Below are 18312 nucleotides of genomic sequence, written 5' to 3'. Positions count from 1 at the left end.
TCTGCAATGTTGTCTGTCATCCCTATCTTTTACTCACCTCACTATTTACATATCATCGCTGTCTCCCTATTGGCCGGCAGGCAGCTCACACCACTGAATCGTAAGCAAAGGGGAGTATCCTCGAAAAATTGACAGTGAAAGGAGGAGGGGCAGGAGGAAGGGGTGGATGGAGGATAGATTCCCCTGTCAAGTTACCAAACAGGGCACCAACTGTCTTGATGATTAAGTAACAACAATAGCCTGTTTGGTCCCTGCTTGACAACCTGAGGACCAAACAAGATGCAGGACGCAGGAGGATGCAACTGACACCAGTGTTGAGGCAAATTACTTGTACTGAAAAAAAAAGAGTAGATTGCTTCTCCTCAGTTTATACACTTGTGTAAACTGAGGAGAATCTACTGTATCGGTGAAACGTAGTGAAAGTCACAAGCGTCTCTGTAAGGCATCCTGCATCGATTCCAAAACTAGCAGTAACAGCGTTCATCATGGCACGTATCACAAGAAGTCTCACTAATATCTCTTTCGCTCTGATCCTCCACGCTGAGCTCAACTCCTCTGACCCTGACAGTATGTTTTCACTTTGAACAGTGGAGTCCATGATTGATGAGCCAATGACAAACCAGGGAAGCCGCTAGAATACAGTTCATCTCTGTCTTTCCCATCACACCAAAATATTGTTCTATGGCGGATTTGAGATGATCGTTGTCCTGAGATTGTTTTAAGAAACCCAGTTCACCTCCTCCAAGCTCGCTGAACGTCATCCGTTTCACTGGTTTGACTGATATGTGAAGAGATGCAGTAGATTACTCGGTTTTTCCATTGCACTGATTTTTTTGAGCCTGACTCATTAAAAGATAGGTTCCTAATTTTTCTAGCCTGTCTTAAAACAATAATCAGGAGCCCAAACAAACACTGACACATGTTTTTCTTGCTGTAGTCATTCCTCCTGTTCATACTGACCATCAGGAGATCCCTTCATAATGCACTTTAAATATAAGTGGGTTTTGTCCCTCATCACTTTTATGGTAAGTGCATTTGGAGAGGATCTTCTAATAGTCTGTATGATCAAGAGGAATGATTACAGCGAGTAAAACCTGTTTCAGTGTTCATATGGGTGCCTGACTTAAAACATTGGGAACCTGTCCTTTAAGATCAGTGGAAATGTAAGTCTTTAGTCGTCTCATGCAGGACTTGTGTTGAAATATACTCTTGGAGGGGAGCCTCTCTGGATGTCCTTCAGCCTAATGAACCATTTTACTGGGTTAGAACGATGATGAAGGGCTGCTGTAGATGCTCATTGTTATTACGGTGGCCATAACTAGAAATTCTGGGTGCCTGAAAGAATTATCCTCTGGATCTCCCTTTTTAAAGATGTGATATTTCTGCTGGATTAAAGTGGACCATCTCAAGCTATTAGCTACCCTTACTGCCTTTTTAGGGCTGCAACCAATGATTGTTTTAAATATTTTTTTGATTACTTGATCATCATTGTTTCACAAAGTCTGAGTTTGTATCATCAAATTCCTTGTTTTATCTTACAAACAGTCCAAAGATTTTGGTACATTGAGTTTATAGATATTAAGTTTTCTATCATGTATGATGACGATGATGAGAAAAGCAGCAAGTTTGAAAAGCTGGAACTGGAGAATTAAATCCCCAAACAGACACATAAATAAATAATATAATATATTCAAACTTTCACAATAAAGAAATAGTAGCGGGGAACTCCAACTTTAGGTCAAATGCAGTGCAATTCAGTTGGATCTGCAGGAGGAAAAAATAACGAAACGTCTTTTTTCTCATCTTGTCTGACTATGAAGCGTTTCCATATGTTTGTGTTGGATGGCAGCCACTGTAGGGGGAGGCTGCTGTGTCTGTATTTCTCCTCTCATGTATAATCCAGATCACGTGAACCAGTTGGGAGAGTCAAACACATGATACATGTAGTCCAAGCTGAAGGGCCTAACTATGGTGCTTACATTAAAGGAAAAAAATGCTTCCTGTAGCCTCAGATTGATTTGGGCTGCGGGGTCGACATTTGAAACCCAAATATTTGTAGATGCTAGCCTTGACTGGAAATAAAGAGACTCAGTGTGTGAATAGTGACTTGCTTTAGCTCATATCTTTGAAAACAGTATGTTAAAGGTGTTGATATCTCCTTTATAACTCATTTATTGGTCATGTATTAGTAGATAAACAGTGACCAGATAAGAAGAACCAAACCTATATGGACAAAAGGAGTGGGATATTGGAAAACGCTGATCTCCATCTGTACCTCAAAGGCACACATTCACACTCCTCTGTTATGGCAGTTTGTTATTCTTAGTCACTGCCTTCCTACACATGGCTGATAAGAAGCAGACACAGGAGTATGGACGGAGGCTGGGATCTGGGGCATGAGGGCGGGAGGGGGGGGGGGGGGGGGGGGAGGCCGCTGTTAATACATGGAGATCTTTGTAGAGCACGATTTATGGCTTAAGAAGTTTCCAAAGCATGTGATCAGTATTTCTGCAACCCTGTAGAGGCCAGAGGCTACAGGTCAAACTCTCACATACAGGCAGAGCAGAAGTGACTTTAAAACCCTTTACAAGTACATTTCTCTACTAATTTTACCTTCAGAAGTACAATTATGAACTTCAAGTGACCAAAATCTAACTTTCAACATCATCAAGCTTTATTTCAGTTAGTATAAATGTAAATGTTATCAAACCAGAATACATACAAAAAAGCACATTTAACAGAAACAGTCAACAAATCCTCCACCAAGCACTTCACTGTATTCTCACACTTCATACTCATTCAAAGTAAGGTAGAGCATCAGGTCAAGTCAAAAGATATATTTTATATATTTATATATTTTCACTAAACAATGTAATGTCCATAAACACAAACTACATTCTTGTATTTATTCAACACACCTCTCACCCCTTAAACTTGCATGTTTGGCTTTAAACAATGTTATAATCTTTGGGGAATATTGCTCCGTTTTTTAAAATCTTTTCTACTATTCAGAGCGACTCGTTATATGTGTTGTGTAGTCTTTGTTGCTGCTAACTCCCACTGTCAACACTGCCATTGTGTATGATGGAGTCAAGCATGAAGCACCACACCAGGGGATTAAACCCTGGTCCTTGCTGTGTGGTGGATGAGTGTTTTTTTTGCTCTGTGCCACACCAGATAGCTCAATCAGTGTGCTACTTTTACTGACTTTGCTAACTGCACCTTTAGCTCAGTCTGAACTGAAACAAATTTGTATCCTAAATTATCTGAAATTTCTTTTTACCTTCCTGGTGGATCAAGAGCTACGCATCTGCTCTCATGACGGTCTATTATGTACCTTATAAGGTATTCTACATCAGAGCAAATGTACTTACTTTTGAGTGTCATTTCAATGGAAAACTGCAAAAACATTTCCATTAGATACTGAGGTGTGATGCTGTAAGTCAAGGCCACCAGGGACACTCAAGGACACTTACAGCTGACAGATAAGTTTACAAGGCCTTTAACAGGATTCATGACAGCCATCATTTCAAACATTTACTTGTACTACATTATTATGAGCTAGTGGGTCATAAATTCAGATGTCAAGTAATCTGGGGCAGCTATGTTGACAGTGAAAAGGTGCACAATATTTATCTTACGGATAAAATAAACACACTTTACGTCACAGTAGAGTCACCGGCCCACAGTCACTTCCTGGAAGTTGTAAAGTAAAGCCAGGGGTTGTTCACACAGATTTGATCAAAAAGACACAGTTTTTACTAGATACTATATGTTTTACCAGCTTTTTTGTTCACACTGTAAGAAATAATATTCAATTCATTAACTAGAGCGGTAAAAAAGGTTAGCTGTTACACACAGTACATTTATGATAATATTGCTGTGGTCAGAAGAAACCAAACATGTTCACATTTAAGAGAAAAAGCAAGATAAACTCTGTACAAACCAAAGACAGACCAACAACATCAACATGATCCAAAGGTCATGCAGTCAGCTCAGTTTCTCCCTGCTTTGATCACTGACTGTCTATAATTATTATATCGGCCTACAGTATATTTATGTACTCTTTATATATTTATATGCAGTCAATGGGTTTGATTTGTGTGTCTGTGTCGCTCTCTAGTGGACAAACTGAGCAGCACACCTTCCTCCTCCTCTTTGTTCAGGTGAAGCCGACACTGGTAAATGTTTCACCTGGATGCGATGACGTCACGACACCTTCAGGAAAAAGAAACGGTGGAGTCCATGATCACCTTAAGCTGATCAATGTCTTCGGTTTGGATGGCGGAGCGAAATTGAAAGCAGTGAAGACTTCAAGAGTTCCAACTTTAAGCTGAGTTTACTTTGTGTTCTGTGTCAAAGTGCTTTATTGGTCCTGTGGACACAAACACAATGTCTGCCTCCGCTATATTTGTGCTGGATCTGAAGGGGAAGGTAGGATCACTACTACTGCACAACACCAGTCACTATTTATGTGGCTTTACACGACTTTTATTTCAGCGACAGGGTATCAAACCGCAAAAAAACCCCAAACTATTCCTCCTAAACACCGTTCATGTGAAGTTTTTAACTGTTGCTTTAACTGTTAAACATTAATAGCTTTTGCGTCGTTAAAAATTAATGAAGAGCTTGCGACAGACTCATTCATTGGCCTTTTCCCCTTCACTTCCGGATACATGTCTGTCATTGGAGATACAGGCTGCAGCCTCTAATAACTACATGTCACCAAACAGTGAAAGTGACCGATTCTGTCGCAGCACCTGTATACCTGTAGCCTTCAGTCATGGCATTTTATCTTGTAGCTGACAAACTCATAATGTAACCTGACACACAGGTGAATGCTGCAGAGGAACAGCAGTGGAAGTCCACATGGTTTCAGATGTCCTGTGTGTGATCTGTACAGGAACACATCATGTGCCCTTTTCATTTGACCTAATGTAAGCAAAATGCTGCTTTTAAAACAGGAAGTGGGTTATAACCTGATGTTGTTGCATCTTGAACCGGTGTCAGGTTTGACCTGTTTGCATCTCTCTTATCTTAAACATTTTATCTTTCAGTTTCAGCAAAGTACGTCATTGCTCTTAAAGTAGAAAAGGTATCCAGACTTCCAGGAGTTTGTTACAGGACTGGCAAGGATCACATTTCCCTTCTTAGTTATGTAATTACTATTAGAGTAAATCACAAGGACAGCAGCATGGTGGCATTAATGTTAAGCTTACTGAATTTAATTTTCCCAAAATTTTGTTGCAGCCCCTTCTGAAATATTCACATCGATTGTATCAAAGCCTCTCAGTAGCTCACCTGCTTCTCTTTATAAATCTCCTTTTTTGTATTTTATGAAGATTTTTGGTAATGAAATTGGTGAGAGATCATTTCTTTAACTTAGACTCACCATCAGTGTAGAACTAAAAGCGTATTAGTCAATTAATTCATCAGACAGTTGTCAGAAAATTAATCAGGAACAATTTTGATAATTGGCTAAATTCTTCCAGCTCCCCAAATGTGAATATTTGCTGGTTTGCTGAGTCTTTCATGACAGTAAACAGAATATCTTCAGGGTTTTGTGGTGTTGGTTGGAAAAACAAGAGCTGACATTTGGATGTAACATTTGGCTCTGGAAACTTGTTTTTATAGACCAACTTGGGAAAATAATGGGCAATTAATTATTAGCTGCAGCCCTGCAGCAGTTTATATTGTGATTGACAATGACGGTAATAAAGAAACAACTGCAAGCTACTTTTTTTTTGTAATAAACAATTTTGTTGGATAATTTATTGTGGCAAATGTTAATTCTAAATTTAGCACATTTTTGATTACAAAAGTTTGGGATACTGGTGATTTTTCTGTCTCCACGCCGGCGACAGCGGTGGCTGGAGTCGTTATGTTTTCAGGTAGTTCGTCCTTCTCATTCTTGTGAACATGATATCTCGGGAGCGCCTTGAGGGAATTTCTTTGACTTTGGCACAAACATCCACTTGGACTCAAGGATGAACTGATTAGATTTTGGTGGTGAAATTCAAAGGTCACTGTGACCTCACAAAACATGTTTTTGGCCATAATTATGACAAAGCTTCACTCAAATGTCTAATAGAATAAAATAATGAAGTGATGACATTTTATATCCAAAAGGTTCTGCAAAAACACTCCTCTGGTCATTATTCAACACCATAACTCAGGAACAGAAGGAGAGACTGTGACCATACTTAACATTTGGTCAGATACTGAATTGGTGACACTAATCTTGGGTTCCCACTTTGAAACTGTGGTGACTGTAAAGATCTTCTGCCGGGTTGAAGATGTGTGTGAAGCATCCATGTTTTGCAGAAACATCCATATCTGAAGCTTTGTCTACTGTCTATCAGAATCAGCTTTATTGGTCAAACATGTGAACACATATTAGGAAAATACACTTAATACCTTTAATTAAATTCCATCAAAGTCTTCACTACAAATATTAAGAGTCTGGTAAGACACGGATGTAAACTGCAACTTGGCTGGTTGGCAGAGGCGTACAACCGAGAGGCAGTATTTCTAGTTTCTGTTAGTTTTAGTCACTTGATTTTCATTTTACACACCACTAATGATTAGAAAACTGTACTCTAAAGGTTGTATTCTCTTCTGTAACCAGTAACTACCATATTTTGTTGAACATGCACTTGTCTGATAACCATGTGACGTTATTTTCCCTGCTCAGGTGTTGATATGTCGGAACTACAAAGGCGATGTGGACATGGCGGAGATTGACCACTTCATGCCTTTACTCATGCAACATGAAGAGGAAGGCCTTCTCTGCCCTGTAATGTCACATGGCAATGTTCACTTCATGTGGATCAAACACACCAACCTGTACCGTATCCTTGTCCTGGATGTCGCTGTCACACACTTATTAATGAGAGGCCAAAGTCATGATGTACACAGAGGAGTAATAAGCTCAGAGATGAATCCTCTAAGTTCAATATAAGGTAAAAATGTACTGAAGTGAACAATAATAGTGATCTTAACAGTGTACAATACTCCTTAACCTGATCTCTGTACAGTGGTGGCCACAACAAACAAGAACTCCAATGCCTGCCTTGTTTACTCATTTCTCTACAAACTTGTCGAGGTGAGTGAGTATCACACATGCGGTTTCCAAGGAAAGACAGAGTGGAAGATGGCTTTTAAAGATACAGATAATCCAAAGTGAAAACTGGCAGTTACTCCCAGCCGCCTCTGATAAAGCTGATGTCTGTTGTGCGTATCGTGCAGGTGTTCACAGAGTACTTCAAAGAGCTGGAGGAGGAGAGTATTCAGGATAATTTTGTGGTTGTCTACGAGCTGCTGGATGAGCTGATGGATTTTGGATTCCCTCAGACTACTGACAGCAAGATCCTGCAAGAGTGAGACACACATAGACGCACATAGAGTATCTACAGTGTATATATATACATATATGTATATATGAGTGCGATGTTGCATCACAGGAGGTCACTTCATATCATGCCCTCTCTTGCAGATACATTACTCAGGAAGGTGCCAAGCTTGAGGTGGCAAAGAGCAAGGTGCCGACCACTGTCACCAACGCCGTCTCCTGGAGGTCTGAGGGTATCAAATACAAGAAGAACGAGGTCTTTATTGATGTCATTGAGTCCATCAATGTACTGGTACGGTGGGATTTGTGTATTTGATATAGAAATTAGAATATATGGTGCAATTTGGGAGTCACCAAATTCCTGAATTTATTCTAAAATCTGTCATTATTGCATGTAAATTTGCATTTGTGAGATTTTTTTGTAAAGCAAGTAAATATGGTAGTATAGTATTCAGTATATTAGTATATTAATAAGTACTGTAACATTGTAACACTCGCTGCTTTTTAACTAACAAGTTATAGTAGTAATGTATGTAATAAAGTGATTTAATGCTTTCTGTTCACTAAATTTGTGATATATTGTGGGCTTTTTTCTCTGCTTAATGTTTGATTTAGTTGACTGATTTATTCGCCTCTCTGTGTGGTTTGTTCAGGTTAACGCCAACGGCAGTGTGATGAGCAGCGACATCGTGGGCAGCATCAAGTTGAAGACTATGTTGTCTGGGATGCCTGAACTGCGGCTTGGCCTCAACGATCGAGTGCTTTTTGCTCTCACTGGACGTACGCATGCAGTCTCTTTCCATCCGTATCTATCGTTGCTCCAGTTATCCAGCTGGATATGCAGTGAATCTGTCTGTTTTAGTTTTGACAAGAAACCGCAGCTGATCGTGTTGTTTTCTGTTCAGGTGACAAGGGGAAGACAGTGGTGATGGAAGATGTGAAGTTCCACCAGTGCGTACGTCTCTCACGCTTTGAGAGTGACCGAACAATCTCCTTCATCCCTCCAGACGGGGAGTCTGAACTCATGTCCTACCGCATCAACACTCATGTTAGTCCCATTCAGTACCTGCTACAAATACTAAATAGTTTATATATGAAACTTATCACATGTGCCATATTTATGTCAAGTCAAAGTACGAGTTGTCTGGTGAATGCAACCAAAATTAGGTGCTGGTCATGACACACTAAGCTCCAATTATTTAATTATTCATTCATTCATTCATTCATTATTATCACAGTCGTTTCAAGAACACTTAATCTTGTTCAAGTTAAGCAAGTTAAACACAAGTGTCAGATGCAGCCTTAAATATACGTACACTACAATCAGTGACGTCAGTAAAAGGTACACCTGAGCTCAATACAAACAGTGCACATTAGAAACAAACCTTTGAAGAAATATGTCAACAATAATTTCTATGAAGATTTGAACAGCGAGAGACAAAACAAGAGAACTGTATCTCTCCCAAAAATGTTCAAATGTCTCAATAACTCGACATAAAGAATGACCAAATGATTTATGTATTCATTTTGCTATTGCAAGAAATGTATAGAAGGGGCCCTCAATGAAAAGTTGAAGAAATAAAGAGACATAAGATTAAATATAAACACATTTTTAAAGATAATTTCATCAATAGGGAAAAAAAAGGAAAAGTCAATAAAACCGTCTGTACAGATAGTGTGCATTTACAAACAAGTGAGTACAAACCATATGTCAACTTATAATACAGTGAAAGTTCTATGTATTTAGTTTCTGCTATTTATATATTTATGCCTTATGTATTGCATTTGATGGAGGCTTTAAACCAAAGAAATGTAAATGCATGTATTGAATGTAGAAAGTCAGAATATCACTGATGGTCCTACTTACAGTAGTGTCACATTCGACCTGTTACAAATAGCAGAATCATATGCATATGTAACCCGAGAAAGTATGTTCACGTTGTTTTGATTGTTCGATCATTTTCATGTTGAAAACAGTTTTATCCATCATCTCTTACAGGTGAAACCCCTCATATGGATTGAATCAGTCATAGAGAAATTCTCTCACAGTCGCGTGGAGATCATGGTTAAGGTACTGAATTTTATGTATTTTTAACTACAAAGGCAACAAAATCAAACATATTGTGTCACTGGTGATGCATGCTTTGCCAAAAACTGTTAAAGCAAGAAAATCACAATGAAATCAGCAAAAAAATATTCCTGTTGTGGTTGCAACCCTGAACTGAGCCACATGGAGGCTAATGCAAGTTGTCCTGTGTTGTATTTTTAGGCAAAGGGACAATTTAAAAAACAGTCTGTGGCAAATAATGTGGAGGTGAGGGTCCCTGTCCCCAGCGATGCCGACTCACCCAAGTTCAAAACCAGCACAGGCCATGCTAAATATGTGCCTGAGAAGAACATGGTGGTCTGGACCATCAAGTCTTTCCCTGTAAGAACCTCACGACTCAATATGTTATATGCAAACAACATTAAATTCAAATTACATTTCTTTCTTTAATGACTATTCTAGTTGATGAAAGATTTAAATGTACTTTGTATTTAACTTTCTCTGCTACTGTCTGTTTGTATAATCCATTTGTCTTTCCATCTATTTAGGGAGGTAAAGAGTTTCTAATGAGGGCTCACTTTGGTCTGCCCAGTGTGGAGAACGATGAGATGGAGGGCAAACCTCCCATCACTGTCAAATTTGAAATCCCATACTTCACAGTCTCAGGAATACAGGTTTGTGTGCATACAGGTTTGTGTGCTTATGCTTTAAATGTTAAATAGTTTTAGTGTTTTAAAAGTCAAATTTTAAAACATGTTTTTAATGTCATATAAGGTTATTGCCTGTGTTCGTATTAGTCAGGTCCATCTGCAAGCAAAACACATTTATTCTGGATCTGAAACGTGTTAGAGCGTGTATATCATGTCACAAATGAATATGGGTGGTTAAAGCTTTATGATTACAGCTTTGCATAGGGTGTTTGCATTTTACCGCACGTAGATTGTTAAGTCAGTTCCCGTAAGACCTGATAATTTGTGCCCAGACTGGAAAACTAAATTAAAGTTGATTTGATGATACATGTTAATGTTTCCTGCTTCAACAAGTTATGTCTCTTCTGTCACTCTTCTTCACTAGGTGCGATATATGAAGATCATAGAAAAGAGTGGTTACCAGGCGTTACCATGGGTTCGCTACATTACACAGAGTGGAGGTGTGTAGTAATTTTCCATTAGACCTCAATATTATAAGACATACTGACTTTGGACATATGTGTACAGTTTAATCAAGTGGTTTACTGCATGACTGTAGAAACTGAATCACATTTTAACATTTCTTCATTCTTCACATTTCTTTTGATTTAGATTACCAGCTGAGGACCAATGTGTAAAGCCTGGGAGGATGCTGTATATCATTCACTTCCAGGACTTCCAGAGGAGCATAAAATGATCACTTTAACTGGACTGAAAGAATATGTCTTTTAAATTTCACCTGCTCTATTTAAACATCACTGATCTTGTTTTATTAAATCTTTGTGGGAGAGGATTTTAATGTTTTCTGATTGTTAGACCACTGAAAATAATTTAAATGTTTGATTCAATTATTCCTTTTAAACAATTTTATCAGTTTGTTGTATGCCTTTGTTGTTTTTTCACGAGTTTTCAACGCCATATAAGGACAGATTTTGTCCTGGTATTGTAGTTATGCATTGTGCAATCACAGTCACTGAATTCCGCCTAAAATTAAATACTTTCACCCGCCTTTTTTCCACACTTGTGTCTGGAGCTCTACTACCAAAAGGTCAGAAATGTGAATGAACTGCCTTTGAAGACAACAACGTATACGAATCGCCCGCTTTCTTGGCTAAGCGCTCTGATTGGTCGGCCGCGGCTGTTACTACGGTGATAGTGTAGTAACAGAGTTGTAACTCCACCTCTTTGACCATATAAGGAAGAGTGACCGCCTCCAGACGCGCTGTGATTGGTCAACGCGTGTTCTGCCCAATGTTTGTAAATTGTAGTCAGGAGACGCTGCTGTGTAGATCTCAGCGCGCAAATGTATTTTCTAATGTTGATAAACCTTCCTGGCTTGGATTTTATTTAAAAGTTACCGGTCTTTAGAGGGAGAAAGAGCGGGTTAGGACAGCGTTTGGCGACGTTGTGGATCTCAAAGAACCGAACAAGGTAACGTTATGCTACAAAGCGTTATAGTTTGCCCCCGTTTTTAATGTTAGCAGCTAGCCTGGATGCTAACCGTCTGTGAGGTTGAGTTGACATAACATAGCTCTCGTTAACAATTACACTTTCGCTTGGGGGGTTGTTGTTCAAACGTACGATTTGTTTAGACGACCTGATGTAACATTACGCTAGCAGAGTCGGTTAATATGGCGTCAACAGGGGGAACTGAGGCTAGCCGGATGCTGTAGTAGTAGCAGCTAGCTGTAGCAGACGTTAATCTTCCTGAAAAATAGCGTCGCTTCTTCACTCTTCATCTTGACGTTTGCTCGTGTGAGGTGCCCGTCGTTCACTGTTGTACATCTCCTACTGAACAGGCACAAAGAAAGACTATAATGGTCCTTAGTCAGATGGATGCAGGTAAAGCGTTGACGGCGGCGGCAGCCAAAGGGAACACCAGCGAAGTGCAGAGGATCCTGGAGGAGTGCAGGGTGCATCCTGACACTGTCAATGAATTTGGCAGGACTGCGCTACAGGTGAGGACTAATCATTCATATTCAACCGCGTATTAACTACAACATTCAATACATATTCTGGTTATTCGGTTACAGGCGCGTCTCCTCCCTTCTTGAAACATGCCGTACACAAACAGTTGCATGTTATGAATGTGTTATGGCTCCCTGTGTTAAAATGACAGGTTCACAGTGTTTCAAGTCTGTCATAAAACAACAGTCAGGAGCCCAGATGAACATTGACACATGTTTTTCTTGCTGTAATCATTCCTCATGTTCATACTGACCATTAGAAGATCCCTTCATAATGACCTTACAATGTAAGTGATGGGGGACAAAAGTCACAGTCCTCCTTCAGTGCAAAAATGTATTTAAAAGTTTATCTGAAGCTAATATGAAGCTTCAGATGTCTTAATGAGTCAAATCAAGTAGATATCTTTCAACGTTACAGTCTTTTTAGTGCCAAAGTTTTTGTTACTATACTTCCACCACAGCTCAACAGGGAAACACTGTCCGAGGAAACACAAAGAGGGAATTTGATACTAAAAAGACTGTAAATGTGTCAGATATCCACCTTATATGACTAACTAGGACTGCTGAAGATTCATATAAGCTTCAGATACACTTTTAAATGCAATTTTGCACAAGATGACTCTGTGGACACACTGTGGATTTTTGCCCCCATCACTTTGATGTTGAAGTATGAACAAGAGGATTGATTAAACTTCTTTCAGTGTTCATTCAGGCACCTGACTGTTGTTTGTGAACCTGTCCTTTTAAGGCATAGTTTACAGTACAGTGTCTGATCTTCCAAGGAAATGAGAAATATTTTATTATTTGTCTGATGAATAGAAAGAGGATATAGACTCACAGCCCTGAAATATGATCTTAACTTCATCAAGGTTATAATGTTCAGTTTTTGATTAAACTGTTTTAGACAGTTATTGATTCAACTTCATGGTCAATTTGGAGGCTGCTGTTTGTGGTGTTGTTGAATAGTATTGCATAATACTGAGAGGTGTTTCTAATATTTTGTCCAGACCATTTATATCAATGAAGATACACTAAATAGTAAGGCTGTAATTAATTATTATTCTCATTATGAATATTATTGATTGATTTGATCTGTAAACATCAGAAAATAGTGTAAAATGTTCATCACAGTTTCCCAGACCTCAAGCTGAGTTGTCCAACCAACATTCAAAACCCAAAAGATATTTCATTTGCTATGAAATAACAAAGAACAAATCAGCAAATCCTCACATTTGAGAGATTGGAACCAGGGTGTTTTTGCTTGATGACTGACTTCAATGTTTAATTGATTATCAAAGTTGTTGCTGATTAATTTTCTGTCCATTGACTAATTGATCAAGGGACTAATAGCTTCAGCTGTAGAAACACCTATAACACATTATATATATATTATATGTTCACTTAATAGAAATTATATTAGAGTATTAGTATTAAACTATTTTGATAATCAATTAATTGTTTGGAATCATTTTTTAGGAAAAAAGCCTCTATGATGTGAATATTTTCTGGTTTATTTAGTCTTCTACGACAGTAAACTGAATATTTTTGGGTTTTGGACTGAAGACATTCAAGGATGTTGGACTTTGAGAAGCCATGATCGAGATTTTACAGCATTTTATGGACCAAAAACTAACAGATTAATCTGTAATGAAGATAATCATTAGTTGCACTATACTACACTATATCAATACTACAGACAGTAACTGTATTAATTATTCACCAGGTCGCATTTGACATATTTTCATGGAAATGACTTTTAGTACTAAGATGAAACATTGAATATGGACTGATGATCTCTGTAGGTTCTTGACATGAAATGGTTAAAAGGCCTCTGAATTTGATGAATCTGGTGTCGTTTACACCCAGATGTTGAATATAATAAATGAATGTAATAATAAATAATGTAGTAAACATCTCCTAATACTTCTCACAGGTAATGATGATGGGGAATTCCAAGATCGCCAGTTTGCTGTTGGAAAAAGGAGCAGACCCCAACATCCAAGACAAACACGGGATAGCGCCGGTCCATGACGCAGCCCGTACAGGATTCCTCGACACTCTGCAGGTTCTGGTGGAGTACGGCGCTTCAGTAAACATCCCGGACCAGAGCGGCGCCTTGCCTATCCACATTGCCATCCGGGAAGGCCACCGGGATGTTGTGGAGTTCTTGGCACCCCGGTCCGACCTGAAGCACGCCAACGTCAGCGGTCAGACGGCGATAGACGTGGCCCGAGCTTCATGCGTGCCTGATATGATTGACTTGCTTTTCGCCCACATTCATAGTTAGTCAGAGTTCTGGGTGACCTGAACCTCACACTTTTTGCTTCAAACCTGGTGACTTGAATTCATTGCTGTGTAAAGGATTATTTTTTTTGTTAATAGTGGCTCAGCATTAATATGTGATACAGGACATATTGTCTTGGCAGCTTATTGTCAGTGGATGGGTGGCTATATACAGTAGACACCTCTTTTGCACAGTGCAATTTAGGCACCTTTATATACAAATATATATATCTGTTTCCCTATTAATTGGGAGTGCACATTTGTAGATAGTTCCCCCCAGTGTTTTGTAATTATTTCCATTGTGTAAGAATTGTAACAGTTGATTCATTGTATGTGTTTTTTTTTTTACATTTTATTTTACCAAACTTGAAGTGGTGCACCCTGATTGCTTTGCATAGTTGTGTTTCTCTTAAGTAGATGTACTTAGAATTTACTCTTATTTATTGTTGGAATAGGACTGAATATTCCTGTGACTTTGTAAATAGCAACATTTATCGTGATTTGTTGAAATGTTATTTATACAGATACTTTTAAAACAAAAGTGAAATTATTCACTTTACTATTTGAAGATGAAAGCACAAAATAAAGTGTTGAACTTGAAGTTGGGAAGTCATAGTTTTGATTTTAAACAGTAGACGGAGTTATTTCTTTCTGGGAATTTACATGATATATTACATTATTTCTCACAGTGTAGCCAAAAACGTTAAAATGAAGTGATTTTGTGTATTTTCTCACATGAATTTAATTTCCGGCAGTGTGGAGACGATTTTGAAACAGCAATTAGACAATCGTGGGGTTATGTGGTAAACCTTTAAGGTTGCGAGATGCTTGACAGAATAGGAACGATGACAAAATCCACTTCTGCTCAATTTTTTCTGACTAAATGTTTCTCTTTCTTGTGATTTACTGGAAGTTTGACCTCTAGGCTTTAAAAAATGACTTAAATGTAAATAATCACCGGTGAAACTGCTCACAACTCAATTAGATATGCAACAAATGACAACTGGTCTGAAGTACACGCTGCTTTTTGAGGAAAAATAAGGAAAAAATGGATGAAAACCTCAGTTGTTAAGAGATGTAATTTACAGACCCAGTTACCCCAGCTGTCCTGACTGCTCTTATTTTAAAGTCTTTACAAACTCCAAGGAGCAAACAAGAATAGCTCTACTGAAACTCAAATTAAATTACATAATTTGATTTGTGCAGGTTTGGCTGAAGCTAAAGTGGTCTCCGTTAAACCACATTAAAGGCATTTTCCTTTACATGCGTAATGATCTGATGTCGTCTCCTTAAAGAGACAAATCTACAAGTTCTTTGTTTACTATGTTACATGCGTCCTCGAGTATCTAGCACTTCCCCCAAGGTGATTCATCAAGGGCATTTCTAATGACTCCACACTGGAATGCACCGCGCAGTGAAAACCCTCCGAAAGGTCACGCAGATATCTGGATTGGAAACTCAAAATGAATGAGGGCCCTGTTTTTGTCGAGGCTTGTAGGTAACGGCGGCACAGTTTGCTGATGTTTGTGCTCGGTGCTCTCGCAGTACAATGGGCTATTTTGTTTGCTTGTGTGCCACGGGGCCAACTTCTCAAGCAGAGAAAGGAGATACAGTTCAGTTCGCTGTGTGGAGGCCCATGATGTCACAGAGAGACCATGTACGCATGTTACTGTGCTGTTACATGTTTCCCTTCAGAAACACAAATGTACTCAAACTTTACTCTCAAACCGTATTTTGCTCAATTTATTCATTTTTTTTGACAGTAAAATTGAGTTTTCTGTGTATATTTGTACTGTATTTTCCAATTTAATGCTACTTTATGCTTCATTACATTTCAGAAGAAAATATCCTTTTTACTCCACTGCACATGAAATATGTAATTGATATGAGACATGATTTGTTGTCGTACATTAAACTACGCAGAAAAATTGGCTTCATGTTGACCAACTACAACATACAAATACTACTTCCACATGAATGCAACAGTAATAATAATGGTACTACTTTACTTTAAATTCCCAGTTTATAAGCAGTTTATAAACAAACAGCTTATAAGACAGTAAAATGAAGCTGTGAGCAGATCAGATCAACAACTAGAACTCCAGAAGCATCCAGAGGTCGAGGCTGGAATATAAAACACATATAAAATCATATAAAATGTCTTCATAGGTGAAGTTATAATTGTTGACATATAGTAAACACTTACAAATGTCCCTATATCTGCTTACAACTATATTGTAGTGTATCATAAACTATGTATTAAATGTTTAGATGAGGGACTGTTATAATAATATAATAATAATATATCACAAGACCACATGTTCTACCTTATGAATACTTTTACTTTTGATACTTGTTTACTTTTTCCATCTTTTTTATACTTTAATGAACATTGACTGATGTCTCTACAGTGTCCATACTGGGTTCATAGCCCCCCTGATTAATCATAGTTCAACTGTTATAGATGCTATAGTGATAACTCTGATCATCAAATTGATAAATAATTGTAATGCAAAAGAAAAAAAAAGAAAGAAAATGGGGAAGAACGAAAACACAAATAATAATTTCTCAATACAGTGAAGCCCAATAAGCATCTATGCATCAGGGAAGAGAGGAGATATGTGTATTTATACTTTAGTTTTGCTACTTTTACTTTAATAGAGAATCTGAATACTTCTTCCATCACTGCATTTAATAGCCTTAATAGTCTGCATTCACATGTTTTCTCTTCTGTTTCATATTTATATCATCTCATACATGAGCACCTGCTGGGAGCTCCAGTCAAACCACTTCCACTTGAATAACTCTACTGGAGCTGCTTGAGGTTAAATGTCTTCCTCAAGGCTACTTCAGCAGTTTGAGGAGGAAAGAGTCATTCACGTTCCACACCCATATTTTCTCAGCCAGTTTTGAAACCACTAACTTTCCGGTCAGAAGTCTGCTTCTCTATCTCTCGTGCTACCACTCCCTCATGTTGTGTAATAAAGACACACAACCACAAATAATACTTTAATATGTCCTCATACACTTACAACTAATCAGTCACAAAGCAGTTGAGAACATGACAGACAGTGTAATGTGCAGCCTCAGACAGTCGTGCTCCCAACCACTAGGTAGAGCTCCCTGACCTCGCTGAGCAGCAGTGTGGGAGTGTTGCTGGATATGCAAACACTCCCTGGATAAACACTGTTGTGCTTCGTTTGTTCTGCAGGTTGGGTAAGTCACAACTTTGCAAGCAACAAGAAATAGTAGGTGTGGACTAGAAAAAACAGCGTCAGCCGATTACTCACGTGGCCAAATATACAGAAATAGAGATGTGTGGGAGTACATGATGATGACACTGTGGGAAAATGTGTGTGATAGCAGAAACTTTCCTCATATTTGAAAGTATATGACAAAGGGATGAACTGTATAACACACCCGTCTGTTTGAATGCATGTAATTGGAGACATTTACAATGAATTTTGTCTTTAGATAGCACACAGTGGAGAGCTGACAGGAAATGTCTTAGACCGCTCGGCCACAAGGACGCCTCTTATATATGGAAGCAAATAAGGGTTGCTAATATTTTGAGCTTGTGAAATGGTTTGTGAATGTGTAATCAAGTTTTGCAGCTGTAGAAATATTTTGTGCATGCGTGAAAAAGTTTTGTGCACACAGATATAATTTGCACGTGTGTAAAAGGTTTTTGTAGAAATATTTTGTGTATTTGTGATTAAAATTTGTGCAGGAATATTTGTCTGCGAGATGGACACATGAATATCCTGCCTGTGTGTGCAACCCTGAAGTTATAAGCTACAAACTGCAAGTTATGAGTATGAATTTTGACCCTGTTTTTACAGCTGAATCCGAACACAGAGTCAGTCTGTCCCACCAAAGGGTGGATGCTTCTGTTGTGTTCATCCCCCTGCAGGTCCTGAATTTTAAAACAGCTCTCCTGCTACCCAGGTGGGTTTAATTATACTTAAGGATGCT

At 38.5% G+C, this 18312-nt stretch overlaps 2 protein-coding genes across 2 annotated transcripts; both read left to right on the top strand.

Annotated features, from left to right (window-relative positions):
• Positions 1-4174: 4174 nt before the first annotated feature.
• ap1m2 (adaptor related protein complex 1 subunit mu 2) lies at positions 4175-10970 on the top strand. The gene is made up of 12 exons (XM_042431585.1): positions 4175-4434; positions 6695-6851; positions 7038-7105; positions 7249-7379; positions 7496-7643; positions 8005-8131; positions 8257-8399; positions 9351-9422; positions 9621-9779; positions 9947-10072; positions 10473-10548; positions 10700-10970. Exons 1-12 carry the CDS (start codon positions 4393-4395, stop codon positions 10723-10725), a joined length of 1275 nt encoding a protein of 424 aa, XP_042287519.1. The 5' UTR covers positions 4175-4392; the 3' UTR covers positions 10726-10970.
• Positions 10971-11314: 344 nt separating this feature from the next.
• cdkn2d (cyclin-dependent kinase inhibitor 2D (p19, inhibits CDK4)) lies at positions 11315-14938 on the top strand. Its single transcript, XM_042431598.1, has 3 exons — positions 11315-11518; positions 11887-12045; positions 13988-14938. Exons 2-3 carry the CDS (start codon positions 11905-11907, stop codon positions 14339-14341), a joined length of 495 nt encoding a protein of 164 aa, XP_042287532.1. The 5' UTR covers positions 11315-11518; positions 11887-11904; the 3' UTR covers positions 14342-14938.
• Positions 14939-18312: the final 3374 nt, after the last annotated feature.

The sequence above is a fragment of the Thunnus maccoyii genome, chromosome 2 (genome assembly GCF_910596095.1).
Source record: "Thunnus maccoyii chromosome 2, fThuMac1.1, whole genome shotgun sequence".
NCBI classification, from domain to species: Eukaryota; Metazoa; Chordata; class Actinopteri; order Scombriformes; family Scombridae; genus Thunnus; species Thunnus maccoyii.
Note: the sequence above shows the minus strand (reverse complement) of the source record. Positions and strands in the feature narration are given on the sequence as shown.